Source organism: Bufo bufo, chromosome 4 (genome assembly GCF_905171765.1).
Source record: "Bufo bufo chromosome 4, aBufBuf1.1, whole genome shotgun sequence".
In the NCBI taxonomy this organism is placed as follows: domain Eukaryota; kingdom Metazoa; phylum Chordata; class Amphibia; order Anura; family Bufonidae; genus Bufo; species Bufo bufo.
In genome coordinates, this window is record NC_053392.1 from 359,456,937 (window position 1) to 359,475,180 (window position 18,244).

The window sequence follows — 18,244 nt, forward strand, 5'->3', positions numbered from 1 at the left end:
AGGTAATTAATTTGTCTCAGAGAACATTAAATAACATCGAGATGGCTGTCCTTAGCAAGGGCCTATCTTTTGTCCCCACCCGCCGGTTCGATGCCTTTACCTGGACAAAGGACTTAAATTTATTTATAAGGAAACTCAGGTGGCGTAAGTTTTTCAGACACAAGGATGAACGGCAGTGTCTGGAACTGGGCATTCCCTTGGATATACTATCTGATGTCAGATTGCTGTGCAGTCTGGAGGAAGCAGTTGGAGGTTCATCTGGTCTGGGCCCTTTTACGACCCTTAAGAACAAAAGTACCAGAATGCCTCCCTCAGGCGATATATCATGCCTGGATATCTTTCTCCAACTGGTGACAGCAGATCTGAAACAAATCACATCTCTCCCCTCCTGCAATAATTGCACTAGGGAAGAATGGGAAGCCATCTCCTCACTTAAAAATGACTCCACGATCACCGTCAAGCCCTCAGACAAAGGGGGCAACACGGTGATCCTGGACACGGCTGACTACAAGGGAATGTGTGAACAGATCCTCCGGGACAAAAAAAGTTATGAGGTTTTGTCATATAATCCAACAGACTTGTATTTAGCTGAACTTCTGGATATTTTACAGGATGCCAAAACCAAGAAACTAATCTCTGCAGAGGAATTGGACTTTTTATATCCCAAACACCCGGTGATCGCCACCTTTTATAGCCTACCGAAGGTTCATAAGGGAACAACTCCCCTTAAAGGTAGGCCAATTGTCTCGGGTGTTGGCTGTATCAGCCAGAACTTGGGTATTTACATCGATAAAGTCCTTATGCCCTTCGTGGTGTCCCTGCCATCTTATGTCAGGGACACCATGGACCTGCTTAAGAGACTGGATGGGGTAAGCATCGAACCACAGGCCATTTTGGGTAGTATCGATGTCGAGGCTTTGTACTCTTCTATCCCCCACACAGTTGGTCTCAAGGCAGTGGGACACTATCTTAGTATGAGGGGCTGTCAATTCTCTCAACATAACACCTTTGTCCTGAGGCTTCTCGAGTATCTGTTGACGCACAATTTCTTCTTTTTTGGCCCGAGACTCTACCACCAGCTCAGGGGCACGGCGATGGGCTGTTCCTGTGCGCCGGCGTACGCTAACCTGCTCCTGGGCTGGTGGGAGTCTACCTATGTTTTCTCTGAGGAGATGTCGTCGAGCACCGGGCCCATAGGCCTGTGGGCCTGTTACATCGATGACGTCTTCCTCATTTGGAACGATTCAAAGTCATCCTTCTCTGACTTTGTCGCCAAACTAAATTGTAATGACATAGGTCTGAGGTTCACGCACGAATCTGATCCAGTGAGCCTCCCTTTCCTGGATGTTTCTATATCAAGGAAAGGTAATGATGAGCTTTCTACAACCATCTTTAGAAAGCCCACCTCCACCAATTCAGTCCTCCATTGGAGCAGTAGCCACCCTACCCCCCTAAAAAGGGGTATTCCGTGTGGCCAATATCTACGCCTTAGGCGTAACTGCTCCGAGGGATCTGAATTCAAAAAGAGGGCTAATGACCTAAGGACCAGGTTTCTCAATAGGGGGTACCCCGACGATGTACTTAGACAGGCCTACCATAGGGCGACCGGTACGGCCCGTTCGGACCTCCTGGTGCCTAGGGTGAGACCGCCCCAGGACCAGAAGATCCGACTTCTGGGTACTTTTGATGGATGTGCTGACAGGATAAGAGGGATCCTCGGTAAGCATTGGCCCATCTTGATGATGGACCCAGATATTAAAGAAGCTGTACATGACTACCCTCAAATTACATTTAGAAGGGGCAGCAACTTGAAGGATCTCCTTGTTCACAGCCATTTTACACCTGCTCCTAGGCAAGGCACTTGGCTTGACCGTAGGCCAATAAGCTGCTTCAGGTGTAGTGGCTGTGTAGCCTGTGGGCTCATTCAACCGGGCATAACCTTTTACAGCTCCAATTTGTCAAAAACATTTCCTATCAAAGATTTTATCAATTGTAAGACACAGGGCGTCATTTATAAGATCACCTGCACCTGCGGTTTGGAATACGTAGGAAAAACAAAACGTGAGCTACGTAGACGCCTTGGTGAGCATCTTGGCGACATTGCCAATAACAGGGACACAGCAGTGTCGAGGCATGTACATGATTACCACCAGGGGAATCCAAACTGCCTTAAGGCAGTAGGAATTGAGCAAGTTGTTCGTCCGGCCCGTGGGGGAGACTGGGACCGCACGCTGCTCCAGAAGGAATCCCGCTGGATTTTTACGCTGAGCACAGTCTCACCCATGGGGCTCAATGAACAGCTCAATTTCGGCTGCTTCATATAGCCCTAGGATTGATCACCCATTGAATATATGTGGGGTGCCCTCTACTGCCCCCATATATATTCATAGTTACATTTTGTGTTTAAGTGTACACCATCTCCTTCCCCCTCCCCCCTTCCTCGTTTACCTGTCCCTTCCTTTAATTTTACCATCTCCCCTTATGCCCCTCCTATATGTGTCCATATACTGCCAACATAGTCTTGAATCATATATTACTTTATCATTTTGCCATATAATACCAGGTTCCTATTGAGCGCAGCAACATACCCGGAGCTGCGCAGCCCGACGATGCCTGTGAACGCGTCCCGTTGGCTTGGCAACCGTCGCGTCATCTCGCGTGTATTCGCGAGATGGGACGTGATGACGTCATCTCTGTCATACGTCCTCCTCCCTGCCTCCCTCTCTCTGTGCGCTGTATCGCTCCGCGCATGCGCGGGCGTTCATCACTCGCTCGGACTGAGGTGGGCGTGTTTTAGCCAAGCCTCATTCTGAGGCTGGCTTTCACTTTAAAAGGTAGCGCCTGTTAACTGCTACCCAGGCTACATCAGCCCATGCGTCTCAGCTGTTAGGAGAGGGGCTCCATATCTTGATTCCCCTTTCCCCTCATAGCTAATTTGCCCACTTAAGATCCATATCTGGATTGTGGGGTTTCTCGTCTCTGTGCAGAGTGCACTTTTGACATTATTGTCAGTGCACCCAGCACAGATTCAGCCTAAGCTCCCATGTTTCCCCTGATGAGCTTGTTACTCATCCCTCCCCAGCGAAACATGCATGTAGGGATTAGGTAAGCAAGGGCTTCTTTAGGGCGCATTAATTCCAGGGTGAGGTTCCTGTAGGTGACTGGTGGCGGGTTTCCGTCATCCGGTCACATAGGCGAGTGTAGGGCTCCAGGGCGATTCTAGGGCCAGCCAGTTCTACAAACCTCCCTGTGCTACGTGATTACCGTCTACAACGGTGTAAATATCTATCAACACCGGCCGGTCAATTGCTGTTTCTGGAGTACCCCATCTGTGCGGTAGGACCAACCGGTTTTTCCTGGTGCCGCCGAGCACTTTACATTATTGCTTTTTTGGTATTGGCACCATCTACATCTGTCTGGTAAACCGCCGTGGTGCTCCGCGTGTGTATATTTATATAAATTGTTCATCTCTTACCTTGGGACCCATTTATTCTAAATATCTTTATTAAACGTTAAGTTTTATTTTTTGACCACTTTCCATACTATTCTTCGGAGAGAAGAAAACCCAGAAATTGAATTTCTGGAACCGCAAACACACATTTTTCCAGTTTAGCGTACAATTTATTCTCCCGCAGAATGATCAAGACCTGACGTAGGTGGTCCCTATGAGTTTAGAAATCAGGAGAAAAAATCAAAATGTCATCCAGATACACCAGTACAAATTTCCCCATTAAATGACAGAAAATGCTGTTCACAAAATGTTGGAAGACGGCTGGAGCATTCATCAAACCAAAGGGCATAACCAAATTCTCAAAATGGCCCTCAGGGGTATTGAAGGCCGTCTTCCATTCGTCTCCTTCCCTGACCCTGACCAGGTATACAACCTCTTAAATCCAACTTAGAAAAAACTTTTGCCCCAACAATCTGGTTAAACAGGTCCGGGATCAGAGGAAGCGGATAAGGATCACGAATTGTGATACAGTTCAGCTCCCTGAAATCCAGACATGGTCTTAAAGAACCATCTTTTTTCTTAACAAAAAAAAAAAACAGCGGCAACAGGTGACTTCGAGGGTCGGATGTGTCCCTTTCTCAGGCTCTCAGAGATATAAGTACGCATAGCGACCCTTTCAGGTTGGGAGAGATTGTATAAACGTGATTTAGGCAGTTTGGCGCCTGGGATGAGATTAATAGGGCAATCATACTCCTGGTGAGGAGGGAGCTCTTGGACACCACTCTCTGAAAACACATCTGAAAATTCAGAGAGAAAAGATGGTACAGTCTTGGTAGAAACCTCTGAGAGAGACGCCGTGAGGCAATTCTCTCTGCAAAAGTCACTCCAACCATTTATTTGCCTTGCTTGCCAATCAATGGTGGGGTTATGTTTAGTGAGCCAGGGTAGCCCCAACACTAGAGGAGTAGGTAATCCGCCCAGGACGAAACATGACACATCCTCAACATGAGCATCATCCACAGTCAAACGAATATTGTGAACTATGCCCTTTAACGATTTTTGAGAAAGTGGAGCGGAATCGATAGCAAAAACAGGTATATCCTTTCCCAAAGTGCATACCTGGAAAACATGTGTTATAGCAAATTGATTATCAATGAGATTGACAGCTGCTCCACTATCTACAAAAATCTAGCGCCACCCTGGCAGGTAGGACAAAACGGGAACTACAAGCAAACGGAAAACTTTCAATTTCCGCATCAACCTTGCCAATAGTAACAGATGGAAAGTTATTAGAGAATTTTTTTCTTTTTGTTTCTTTATTACCCTCAAAAGACTCCCTGAATCTCCTAGAGGGGCAAACATTTGCCAAATGATTTATACCTCCACAACAGAAACAAACCCTCCTCTGGGAGCTGAATCTTCTACTATCCGAGGCAAGCAAACCCAGCTGCATGGGCTCCTGCTCAGAGGGGATTGAGAGAGACTGAGGCCCCTGCGCACTGAATGAGACCTCACCACTGTCCTTGGACTGGATATGACAGGAAGGAGTGATCTCTCCTCTCTCTCTAAGACGCCTGTCAATACGAACAGCCCGAGACATGGCAGACTCCAACGAGGCGGGTCTCTCATGAAAGGCAAATGCATCTTTCAATCCCTCCGAGAGACCATGGCAAAACTGACTTCGGAGTGCAGCATCATTCCAACCAGTATCAGCTGCCCATCTCCGAAATTCTGAACATTATATCTCTGCGGACTGTTTACCCTGGCATAAAAGATGCAGTTTAGATTCAGCCAGAGCAATACGATCCGGATCATCATATATCTGCTCCTCATCACCAGAGGAATGGGGAAGTAGGCGAAAATGGAGTTTGCAAGCCTCTCTAAAACAAACAAAATTCTCACTACCCCCAGAGAAAGTATGCGGAAGCGAGATCTTAGGCTCAGAACAAACTCCATGAACGCAAGCAGAACCGGTCACCTGAAACTGAGATACAGTTTTACGGAGATCTGCTACCTCCAATGAAAGACCCCGCATGCGGTCCATCAAGGCTGAAACCGGATCCATGCTTAAAACGGTTTTGGTGGTTTATAATGTCACGGATGGTGTAGCAGAAGACTGGAAGTCACAAATAAACATCAGACTGACTTGATCCCAAACTAAGGAACATATGGGTAAGCCCTGTAAAAGCCCTAGAGCTCTCCCTTACTGCTCAGCCCATGCAAAGATCTCTATGATAGATAATTGCATGCCCTCGTGCCTCGACTATATGACACCTGAAAACCCTACAATAGTGAGGGGACACGACCTCCAGCTCTCTGCACTTAATACGGAGGGAGTCAGGGTCACCTAGAATCAAGTCAGCAGAAAAACACAAATAAAGGAAGAGACTTATCTGAGGAACCAACAGTTGCAGCTTCTAGCAGAGAGCACAATCCAGGAAGTAGTATAAACCACAAAGTGAGGCAGTATGGGAGGGGATATAAAGGGAGGCAATCAGTGTGAATAGATGACAGCTGGGAGAAGGAAAAGAGATGACAAAGTGAAAGCAAAACAAAAGAACATCATGCAGGAGGTACAGAAGAACGTCTGTCAGATCTTCTTAGAGATCTGGCGGTGACACCGTTTGCTCAGGCCTTTTGAGGAGGCCATGTTATTTGTCAGTCACCAGGACTACAGGATGAACAATGTCATTCCACTGCTCTATGTCCTGAAACAGATTCTGGTAAATCTGGCTGGTCAGGGGACTGGAGACGTGGCACCTAGATTTCACGCCCACATGAGCCCTGTGGGGGCTGAACTGGAGGAGGAGGACATTGGAGTACAAGCAATGTGATGAGGAAGAGGAGTCAGAGGACTCAGACACACCGTGGCAGTATGCAGTGAAGATGAAGGCAGGGAGTCCCTCCGAGTCACTTGCACAAATGGCCCAATGCATGCTAACTCCTCATGCTGCGATTCGCCACAAATGAATTTAGATCGAACCAAATTTTTGGGGCTCATCTCTAGTTTTTATATCTACAGTATATGCTTCCCATCTGTCCCAGAACAGCAGAAGGTTAATGGAAAAATGGAAAACTTCTCAGATTTCCAGAGGATTTGGCAAATCTCACTCAAAGAGTATGGAGGGTTGCTTTCTCCAAATAGTCAGCCCTCTAGGAGAACTAATGTACTGGAATGAGGCATCCACCCTGGCACCCGTAAGAACTGTAAAAGGGTATGACTCACAAAAATGGATGTGATGCGTCATGGCATGAGTGGGGCATATGGGAGAAGAGAACTGAGTCTCAGGGAAAAATGGCCATTCCTTAAAAAAAATGTGCATTGCAATCTGCACACTCAACCTCTAAATATTGGCAAATAGGCTGTAGAATGGGCAATGCACACTCAAAATTTCTCCTGGTATACTCTGAGGCGGTGTATGAGTCTTACTAAATGTCCTCCATAATGAATCGGAGAAGGGACTCAATAAATGGACTGCTCCATATTTCTGGAACGCTGAATCTGCCCTGATAATTATTTTGCCAAGCAAAGCTCCCAGTAGTTTTGCAACTTAGAAAAGAAAAGGTTAAAATAATTTTTTTATTAGGACTTTTTCATTTTTAGATTCCTGTGCTTAGAGGAAAAACATGCTGTCCAATCCACATTTGTTTTTTGATAGATAATGATAAAGGGCTTCTAGTGTCAAAAAATGGCTACAGGGTGTTCAGAATGACTTTAAAAAAATTCTATTACTGCCAGATCCCTGCTACACTTTTCTTCCTGCTCCTGTCTCAACATGTAGAAAATGCCTGGTAATATCATTTCAGCCAAGCATGAGCCACAGCAGTTCACTCCTCAGCCAATCATTGACCTGCTACTAGAAGTCTATCCTACTGCCACCAATTCTTCTTGAACTGGAAATTTCCTTAAAGAGTACACTAAAGGCTGCCCAAGTTTCGCTAAACACCATGCAACCGTCAAAGTGCCAAACAGTGGTAATAGTGAAGTAACAGTTATTAAACCTATGGTGTGACAACTATATGTGTCCAAAACCTATGAGACATTATCACATTACCTCTATATTCTTAGCATATATTTAATAAACTTTGATCTGCTACCCAGCTTCTAAAATATCACCTGTCAAAAGCTGTCATGGTCATCCAGTTCCTACTGCTATATGCTATCATATGTGTTTCAGTGTTCATGCTGGAAGATGATAATAGATGGAAAACTCCCGGAAAAAACCTTGTTAACTGTCCTACCTTAGTGCAGGGCCTGAGGAGGCTGTGCATAATTGTTTTGTGTTCTTTAGTCAGGCTCTGCACTAGATATGCACATTTTACCAATGCTTCCTTGAGTTTTCTTTTAAATCTAGAAAGAACTATGAATATAGTAAAAAACTTGGAAAAGTAGTATTAGAAATGATGTATCATCTACAATAGGGGTGGGAAACATCCAGCAGCCCATGGGATCAATTCATGTGGCCTTGGCCCCCTGCCAGAGCATATAGTGAAAATGCTAATGACTGCTTCCATTGTAGCTGTCCTCACCTTCCCTGGTCTTCTTCCAGCCCCGCTCTGTGTCCTGACACATACAGCATCAGGACATAGTGCACGTAGATGCACACTATGACCTGACACTGTGCGCTGTCAGGTCACAGTACAGTGCGGCGGAAAGAAGACCAAGGAGGCTAAGTGAATCTGCCAAGTGGCAGCACCATCTGGAACTCGATAGGTAAGTTTATTTATTTTTATTGTCTGATCTGAGGTCTGATTGGATGCTGGGGGGTCTGATAGGGGCTTATCTGAAGCTAATGGAGGTGGGGAAGGTCTGATGGGGGTCTGATATGAGACTGGGGGTCTGATCTGATGCTGGGGAGGGTCTGATAGGGGTCTGATCCGAGGCTGGGGGTCTGATTTGATGCTGCAGGGTCTGATCTGAGTCTGAGGGGTCGGATGGGGGCTGATCTGAGGCTGGGGGGTCTGATCTGAAGCTGGGGGATATGATCTGAGGCTTGGAGATCTGATGGGGGTCTGATCTAAGGCTGGGGGGTCTGATAGGGGTCAGATCTGAGGCTGGGGGATCTGATGGGGGTCTGATCTGAGGCTGGGGGATCTGATGGGGGTCTGATCTAAGGCTGGGGGGTCTGATAGGGGTCTGATCTGAGGCTGGGGGATCTGATGGGGGTCTGATCTGAGGATGTGGGATCTGATGGCAGTCTTATCAGAGGCTGGGGGTCTGATCTGAGGCTTTGGTATCTGATGGGGGTCTGATCTGAGGCTGGGGGGATCTGATGGGGGTCTGATCTAAGGCTGGGGGGTCTGATAGGGGTCTGATCTGAGGCTGGGGGATCTGATGGGGGTCTGATCTGAGGATGTGGGATCTGATGGCAGTCTGATCAGAGGCTGGGGGTCTGATCTGAGGCTTTGGTATCTGATGGGGGTCTGATCTGAGGCTGGGGGATCTGATGGGGGTCTGATCTAAGGCTGGGGGGTCTGATAGGGGTCTGATCTGAGGCTGGGTGATCTGATAGGGGTCTGATCTGAGGATGTGGGATCTGATGGCAGTCTGATCAGAGGCTGGGGGTCTGATCTGAGGCTTTGGTATCTGATGGGGGTCTGATCTGAGGCTGGGGGATCTGATGGGGGTCTGATCTAAGGCTGGGGGGTCTGATAGGGGTCTGATCTGAGGCTGGGGGATCTGATGGGGGTCTGATCTGAGGATGTGGGATCTGATGGCAGTCTGATCAGAGGCTGGGGGTCTGATCTGAGGCTTTGGTATCTGATGGGGGTCTGATCTGAGGCTGGGGGATCTGATGGGGGTCTGATCTGAGGCTGGGGAATCTGATGGGGGTCTGATATAAGGCTGGAAGGGTCTGATGGGGGTCTGATCTGAGGCTGGGGGGGTCTGATCTGAGACTGGGGTGTCTGATATGGGTCTGACCTGAGGCTAGGGAGGATCTGATGGGGGTCTGATCTGAGGCTGGGAACTCTAATGGGAGTCTGATCTGAGGCTGATGTAGGCTGGGGGGTCTAATAGGAGGCTGATGGAGGTGGGGGAAGATCTGAGGCTGAGAAAGGGACAAAGGCAAAGACAGTTGAGAAGGAAGAGGTAGGGACAGTGGCAGAGTGAAACCTGGTGAGCCCCTCTCTTGACCCCCATAACATTCTGAACTTAAAAATCAGACTACTATGTTTGCTCAAAATGGCGCCTGTACCATATGTAATATATATATATATAGTGCAGGCACCATTTTGTGCTGCAAAAGTACAGTGCTCTTGATTTTTTATAATTGAAGTGCAATTTCTGTAACTTACCCCTAAGTCAGTTATATGTTTGACAAAATATAGCAGTCAAATTTTTGAGAATTTCAAAAGTTGAGAATTTTGTATGGCCTGCGAATGATGTTACAAATGTCCAAAAGGCCCTCGGAGGAAAAAAGGTTCCCCACCCCTGATCTACAAGCTCAACAATGGTCCAAAAAAAATGATGATTCATTTTTTCTTTAACTTGCGTGAAAATGAACAATACATTGGTCCCTCGAGTTCCAGGGACACTGTAACTTGAATCCACATTGAACATACAATGCCACGGACACTGGCAATCTGTGGTATGTGTGATAGATTATAAAATTCAGCCAACCACTAATGGCATTTCACTGGTAAAACATCTTTATCTACAGTACAGTGTGGTACTACATGTTCTGTGCCGCTCTAAACCTGGATGAACTGTTCCTTCAGACACCAGATGAGGGTAGCTTTTTTTGTTCCTTTTATTATTATTACTGTGCACTGTGTACTATACAGAACCATGAAAAAGCTCATATTCTATTATCTACACTGTATTGTAAGGGTATTTTTAAGCACTGATTGGTTCTGCCCCCTTTAATTCTGTCCTCTTTTATATTATGTTTAATAGTCAGTGTAATAGTTGTAATGTAGATAGTACCTATCCACCATTGTGCTGATAAGAACACATTCCTCAGTGGTCTCAGAGACATGCGTGATACACACTGGAGGAGGGGTTGACTGGAATAATGGTGGTCTGCACTAACAATTAATTGGAATTCCATCTAGAACTTCATCCTAGGTATGATATAAGTATTGATGTGCCCTATCTCTTGTTCACCCTGGGGTATCAGTCATGTGTTATAATGTGGTAGACAGCCATGTGTTATAGTATGATCAACTGGATCCCTACCTCATATTTAGGCTAGTGATATTTATTAACTTTTTTTTATTCTGTGTGATTTGTTTGTGTTATTGTCTATTTGATCGCACTTAGTAAATAGTGTATATTTATTCAATTAGCCTAGGTAAGTTTATGCTTTCTCAAATCTTTTGAATTCAAGTTACGCTACATACACCTTCCAGCAACTCACTCTACTGTTTTATGTAAGGGTTTCTTTAATCAGAATGAGTTATCTGTTTATTTAATCTTTTTCATATTTTTTTTTCATATTGGAATGCAATTTTGGAGATTTTTAACCAATTAGTAGTTTTGCGTAGAATTAGGGTTTCAATATTGTAACTTGAGAGACCACAGTAATTCATAAGGACTTCTTGCATTGGAAACACGAACAAATCCTGTAATAACTCCACAGGTATGGGTCATCACAGGTGAAGAGACTCCATTGTATAGTCAAAATCCCACTAACTAGAGCTAAAAAGGCAAAACCGATTGCCAAATGCATGCACCACAAGCTCCCAAAGCATTACACTGTAGCCCTAGGCACAAAGTGTAGGGAAGTCAGATAGATTCCCTGATGAGTCTGTGACTATTTAGCAGACAAAATGTGTAGCTTACTTTAAGGCCCTAAAAGGGAGATAAGATACTTTTTACTGCAAGGGTGAGACTCTGGAAGAAGCACTTACTCCATGATTTGGTAGTGTTTAGGGAGTAACAGGGACACTTTATTCTATCCTTTGGATGCTGAGAGAAAATAGATTCCTGAGGGTGCGGTTGCTGGAAAGGTCTTGAAAAACCAGTTAGACTGTTCATATTTGCTTTATCATAGTTGAACTAATTTGATACCAAGTGGTTAAACTAAACCGTGATGTTCGATTTTTTTATTTTCTGGGGGTGGGGGGGGGGTTTGCTATGGAATTTTTTACTTGCTTGTTAGGACTGTCACATGGATAAATGTAATTTAAATTTTTTGGACGTTTTATTCACAATTGCTTCTCAACCCATATCTTTCATTGTAGGTTTTTCCATGGACTTTTAATGCTGTTTTCCAGTGGCTTATGGTGTTGTTTGATGTGTGTTAACTTCTTAATTGTTGATCAGAGTGCTGACAGATAACTCAAAGGGCACATGGCAGCTGAAGTGATCTCTTTTAGTGCCATGTTCATATGTGCCAGTATTGATGATAAAAACAGTTTTAATATATGAAAATGAGCTTCTAGGAGCAATGGGGTCATTGCCGTGACACTTAGAGGCACTGTTCTCTCTGCAACTGTGCCCTGTGATTGACAGGGCCAGTTGATGTAAATGCTTGGCCCTGACTTCTCCTAAAGTCAATCAAAGTGCAGGGGGCACCCAAGTTGCAGAGAGAACTGAGATTCTAGGAGTAATGGCAATGCCCTCATTGATCCTAGAGCAGGCATGGCAAACCTGCGGCTCTCCAGAAACTACAACTCCCACCATGCCCTGCTGTAGGCTCATAGCTGTAGGCTGTCTGGGCATGCTGGGAGTTGTAGTTTTGCAACAGCTTGAGAGCCTCAGGTTGGCCATCCCTTCACTAGAGGCTAATTTAAACATATTAAAATTTCATTTTTCTCAGCAATCCAGGCACATATGAACACAGGACCAACACAGATGCCAGTTTTATAGGTATAAATCTTCTAACAGATGCTCTTTAAGGTGGTCATGCACATTATATAGAAGTTGGTTGATGGTTGAATAGGTATTGAGCAAGCAAACATTTGGTGAACCATTGTTTTGCGGACACGACCATACACACTTTTGTTCATATTGGCCATTACAGTTGTTCAAACTGCCTATACATATTCAATGAAACTAGATGATGGACCAAATATTTGTTTGCAATGTTACTTCAAAGAGAAATTTCTCTGAACAAAAGATCTTTTGTCCATCTATCGGAATAAAATATTGAACATGGCCAACTTCTTTTCAAACAATAATGGCCTGTCATGGGTTGCCTAAAATTGTTAGTTGCAAAATTTTACTGTTTGTTTTAGTTTAAAGTGTCCATTTTGATCAATTATAGACTACTATATATGGTCATATTTAGTATCCCATTCATTTATCCGTTACTATGTGGCTCTAACACATACACTAATTCGTGGAGTCTCTGTGTTATGGAGAACAATACGGAAAGCTTTAAGGCAAGGGAAGGGGAAAAAGTTTTTGCCAGACACTTTTGGGAGTGGCTTATCTCTGTCAAGAGCAATGGTTCTCCAAGCAAAGATCAGTTTGCCTAACCATTCTTTCCCCCTCGACATTATCTGTTTTGAGATTTTGGAGCTCCACATACACATTAGACTGTCTGCCAAACCTACACTTCTCAATAGGTTTGTATATAGAATACACTAATGTGTATGCTGGCCATTAGTATTGAAAAGCTCTACTAAAGAAAGCTACTCTTGATCGCAACATTGGACTATCTGCAATTAGGAATGAAAATGTTTAGATACAGAACACAGTCATTTCATACTTTATTAAAATTGAAGAGCATTAACTAAAATACTACAAGATCTAAAATAAAATGCATGAATATACATATATTGTAAAAGCAAAGACTACTGTATTTGTATCAGCACACCACTGTGTATTGTATCTACTTACCTGCGGCTGGCACCTTTTTTTCTGTCTTTATCTTTGTATCAGGATTCTCTTTTTCAGAAGCTATAGTAAATAAAGAAATAGATACAATAGCTTTTCAGGGTTTATTTAGGTTTTGAAACAAAATTCTGATATTATTTTACAATAAAACAGAGCTATGATCCTCTATGAGTACTCAACATGATTGGCATGCTAATGGGTTGATCGTATTGAGCTATGTCACCGCTGAATTATTTATGGGGTTCTTTTGGAAATTCTAGTTCATTCAGCAGTATAAATCAATAGATTATTGTTCCTGTTCATACGATATACTAATAAAGTCAGTAGCACTAACTCAAATATATCAGAGTAAATGTGGTTGTTCACCTTTGACAAAACCTTCCCATATGCCCTATACGTTTCAACTTCTAGTTGATTATAACCCTTCTCTAGCAGTCATAGAAGAGAGCTGTCCTTATATCTCTGGAGAGATATTGATATTTTTACACTAGGCAGGTGCCCACTGACTTCAATTGGTACCATTAAAAGCATCAATTCCACTGCAGAGCCATATCAGTTCCCATGGCGATTACAGCTTGTCATTTGGAGTCCCACCGGCAGGATCTCCTTTGACCAACTTGTCACAAGGAGATCTTTTACATTGAATTTGGACTGCACTGAAGATTATACTGATGAACAATCCTTATCATATTAAGCAGACTTGTGGAATTGGCTACTATGTCTTGAGATATTTCATGATCAATTAGTACTAGATATCATTATGAGATTCTGAAAATCAGTATCCGCAGTATTACTACACAGTGTCACTACACAGTTTTTGTTTGATCATTTTTATGGTATGTTTCATCCTAAACCTATACTCAAAATGTCCTCTATTAAATTCCCTGCCGCACTGTTTATGTATTCCAACTAATTGGTAATATCTCACTTAGAAATATCCTTCACTCCAAAAAATACACGGGTAGCCAGATGAGATAACACACCTTTGCTAGTTACTAGTCACTAGCAAACCTAAAGCTCAGGCTAGGAGGTGAATCCACAGCCCAACTAAATAGATCAGCACATTATTCAGCAGCTGGACATGGACGAAGAGAAAAGGATTAACTAACTTTCCTAAAAGAACGTTCACTGAGCACTGGTTTAATTCACATCACAACCAGTGGGTGAGCACATACAGTACAGACCAAAAGTTTGGACACACCTTCTCATTCAAAGAGTTTTCTTTATTTTCATGACTATGAAAATTGTAGATTCACACTGAAGGCATCAAAACTATGAATTAACACATGTGCAATTATATACATAACAAACAAGTGTGAAACAACTGAAAATATGTCATATTCTAGGTTCTTCAAAGTAGCCACCTTTTGCTTTGATTACTGCTTTGCACACTCTTGGCATTCTCTTGATGAGCTTCAAGAGGTAGTCCCCTGAAATGGTTTTCACTTCACAGGTGTGCCCTGTCAGGTTTAATAAGTGGGATTTCTTGCCTTATAAATGGGGTTGGGACCATCAGTTGCATTGAGGAGAAGTCAGGTGGATACACAGCTGATAGTCCTACTGAATAGACTGTTAGAATTTGTATTATGGCAAGAAAAAAGCAGCTAAGTAAAGAAAAACGAGTGGCCATCATTACTTTAAGAAATGAAGGTCAGTCAGTCAGCCGAAAAATTGGGAAAACTTTGAAAGTAAGGGCTATTTGACCATGAAGGAGAGTGATGGGTTGCTGCGCCAGATGACCTGGCCTCCACAGTCACCGGACCTGAACCCAATCGAGATGGTTTGGGGTGAGCTGGACCGCAGAGTGAAGGCAAAAGGGCCAACAAGTGCTAAGCATCTCTGGGAACTCCTTCAAGACTGTTGGAAGACCATTTAAAGGGACTACCTCTTGAACCTCATCAAGAGCATGTCAAGAGTGTGCAAAGCAGTAATCAAAGCAAAAAGTGGCTACTTTGAAGAACCTAGAATATGACATATTTTCAGTTGTTTCACACTTGTTTGTTATGTATATAATTCCACGTGTGTTAATTCATAGTTTTGATGCCTTCATAGTCATGAAAATAAAGAAAACTCTTTGAATGAGAAGGTGTGTCCAAACTTTTGGTCTGTACTGTATAGACAAATGATGGATATACACAGTATTTCCCAAAAAAAAGGTAATGAAATCAGGTTATTTTTAAAACTGGACATATCGCAACACACATCTCAGGATAGTCTATGTCAAGCGGGGAGAAAGGTAAAGAAGAACACATCTATATAATATATGAATCCAACCTGTGTGCTTCTCTAATATATGACTAATGCGTAAACTACTGTATTTTACGCTGCATTAAATGTCTGCGTTACTTACACACAAAATTATTGGCCATGGCTCTTTTTAACATGTCAAACTGTTATAGTGATTTTCTATGCCAAGTGGTTTCTCTGTGCTCGCTTACCACATGTACTAGGGAAGCTGAAAGAAGTTAACTGTCATTAAATCTCTAGAGTCATGTTACTTACTGTACTTGTAAGTAATTGTGTTATTGACATTTAGGGATATGGAAGCAGTTTAAATTTTATTAGAGATGAGCAGTAAATAGGAAACTAAGTTTATTGAAAATCCATTTATTACACTGCCTTACATTTATTTGCCAAGAGATGTTTTTACAATGTTACAAAGTGCTTAAAATGAATTCCCCTATTTGTATTGAAAATAAATCCTGTATTTTTTTTTCTTTAGTATCAATTTATTTTGATGTTTTAGTGAAAACGTGAGAAAAGGACATGTTAATGAGAACTGTCATGGTTGCCACATAAAGGAATGGTACATTTGTCATTATTGTGAAACTCATTATCAAGGAACTGACAAAAAACATTGAAGATTAGTAATAATGACAGGGATGCAGCTTAAAAATAGTAGAATAAACCCAAAAAGGTGACAAAACCGAAAATTAAGTAGCATTATGCCATTCATATATAAAACTAAAAATTGCAAATGTAAGGAACTTGCAACCAATAATAAAATAGAACCTGCTTTATGAAAACAGCAAAATGAAGAGGAGAGATCTATAGCAGAAGCTAGAAAGCGTATTTGTTCTAATCACCAGGGCTTTCTCCATCTGGTAGTGATCAGAGCTCAAGGATAGGTACTGACATGTCAATTTTCCAAGACTGAGATATCATTAACGTCACAGCTAAAACAATGGGGGAGATTTACCAAACTGTTGCAAAGTAGCTTTGAAAAAATGAAAGATGGAATCTGATTGGTTGCTATGGGCAAGTAAGCCAGTTATACTTTACACAATTTTTGATAAATTTTCCCCATTGTCTCAGATAATTGACCCAATCCTCAGCCCATATAAAAGGGCCTTAAAGGGGTATTCCAATTGTAGCAAATTATACTACTTTACACCAGTTTGATAATCTCCCCCAATATGTCCAGAAATTATTCTAACAAATGTTGGGAGCTGGTCTAAGCCTAAGAAACATAATGCCAAGAAGGAATCAGGTACTAAATGCAAACCTATGACCAGTTCTCTAAAGGCAAATGTTTCCAACTAAAATGTTTTCATGGACGGACAGGTGAGTATTTCTGAGGAGGATATGTGCCTCTCAAGCCACGTCCGCTCTAACAAAGCTCTGTAGAGAATGAGCATATTTTGGCCAAATAAACAGACATAAAATACCAGCAAAATTATGTGTTTCTTGACATTTACCAATAGGCAGCATTTTAGAGGGAATGATTTGCCAAGGTCAAACATTCTAACCTAAATATACTGTATAAGGCTACTTTCACACTTGCGTTCGGGGCTCCGCTTGTGAGTTCCGTTTGAAGGCTCTCACAAGCGGCCCCGAACGGATCCGTCCAGCCCTAATGCATTCTGAGTGGACGCGGATCCACTCAGAATGCATCAGTTTGGCACCGTTTGTCCTCCGCTCAGCAGGCGGATCCCTGAACGCAGCTTGCAGCGTTCGGGTGTCCGCCTGGCCGTGCGGAGGCAAACGGATCCGTCCAGACTTACAATGTAAGTCAATGGGGACGGATCCGTTTGAAGTTGACACAATATGGTGCAATTTTCAAACGGATCCGTCCCCCATTGACTTTCAATGTAAAGTCAAAACGGATCCGTTTGCATTATCATGAACAAAAAAAAAAAAAAATTTTTTTTTTTTTTTTTTTGTTCATGGTAATGCAAACGGATCCGTTCTGAACGGATCCAAGCATTTGCATTATAGGAGCGGATCCGTCTGTGCAGATACCAGACGGATCCGCACCAAACGCAGGTGTGAAAGTAGCCTAAGACAGTTTACTACAACCTTTGTAATAAACAAAGGATAAATAAAACAATCTCAACATTATCTGTCATTACATTCCATGACATCTAGCTGACAGTGATATAAAAATTCTCAATGGGGAATATCTTAGTTTAGGACAATTCTGCACAGAGAAGGGTAATCTTCATTAGAATATCAAGTTAACCGGAATGACCGGAATGACTACCATAGGTTCTCTTCATTGGTTAGTGCATTGATTCATATAATGAGAGAAGCCCTAACTAGTGAAATTACTGGGATAGCATAAGGGGGGTGTGATGCTCTAATTAAAGAGCTTGACACACAAAAATGTTCTACAGTTTTCAAACCAGCCCCTGGATGTGAATACTTTTGTAACTGCATGTAATTAAAAATTTTGTATAGCTACTGAGTTAGTAAAATGTATCTGCATAGCGCCACCTGTTGTTTGTTTTTTTCTTATTTCTTTGGCTCTTTGAGGGGGCCGCACATCCTTAGTTTCATCCTTCAACTGCTTCCTGATTTGTGATAGGGAGAGAGCTGCAGCCGAATGGACAGGCCCCCTGAGCTGCAGTCGAAAAGACACTCCTCTTGAGCGCTCAACTTGATATAAATCTAGCAGAGCAATGAATGGGGAGATCTCTGGATCCATGTGAGGTACAGGGCTGGTTCTGGCTTTGTTAGAAAGGCATTTTCATGTGCTATATGATCTCTGATTTTCATTTTTTATA

General features: G+C 42.9%; 1 protein-coding gene across 1 annotated transcript in view; it reads right to left on the minus strand.

Moving 5' to 3' along the window:
• The window catches only part of TRDN (triadin), a 276,197-nt gene that overhangs the window by 69,066 nt on the left and 188,887 nt on the right, over positions 1-18,244 (minus strand). The window contains exon 13 of the mRNA XM_040430087.1: positions 13,242-13,301. Coding sequence (XP_040286021.1) covers positions 13,242-13,301 — 60 coding nt within the window. The remainder of the gene's footprint in view (positions 1-13,241; positions 13,302-18,244) is intronic.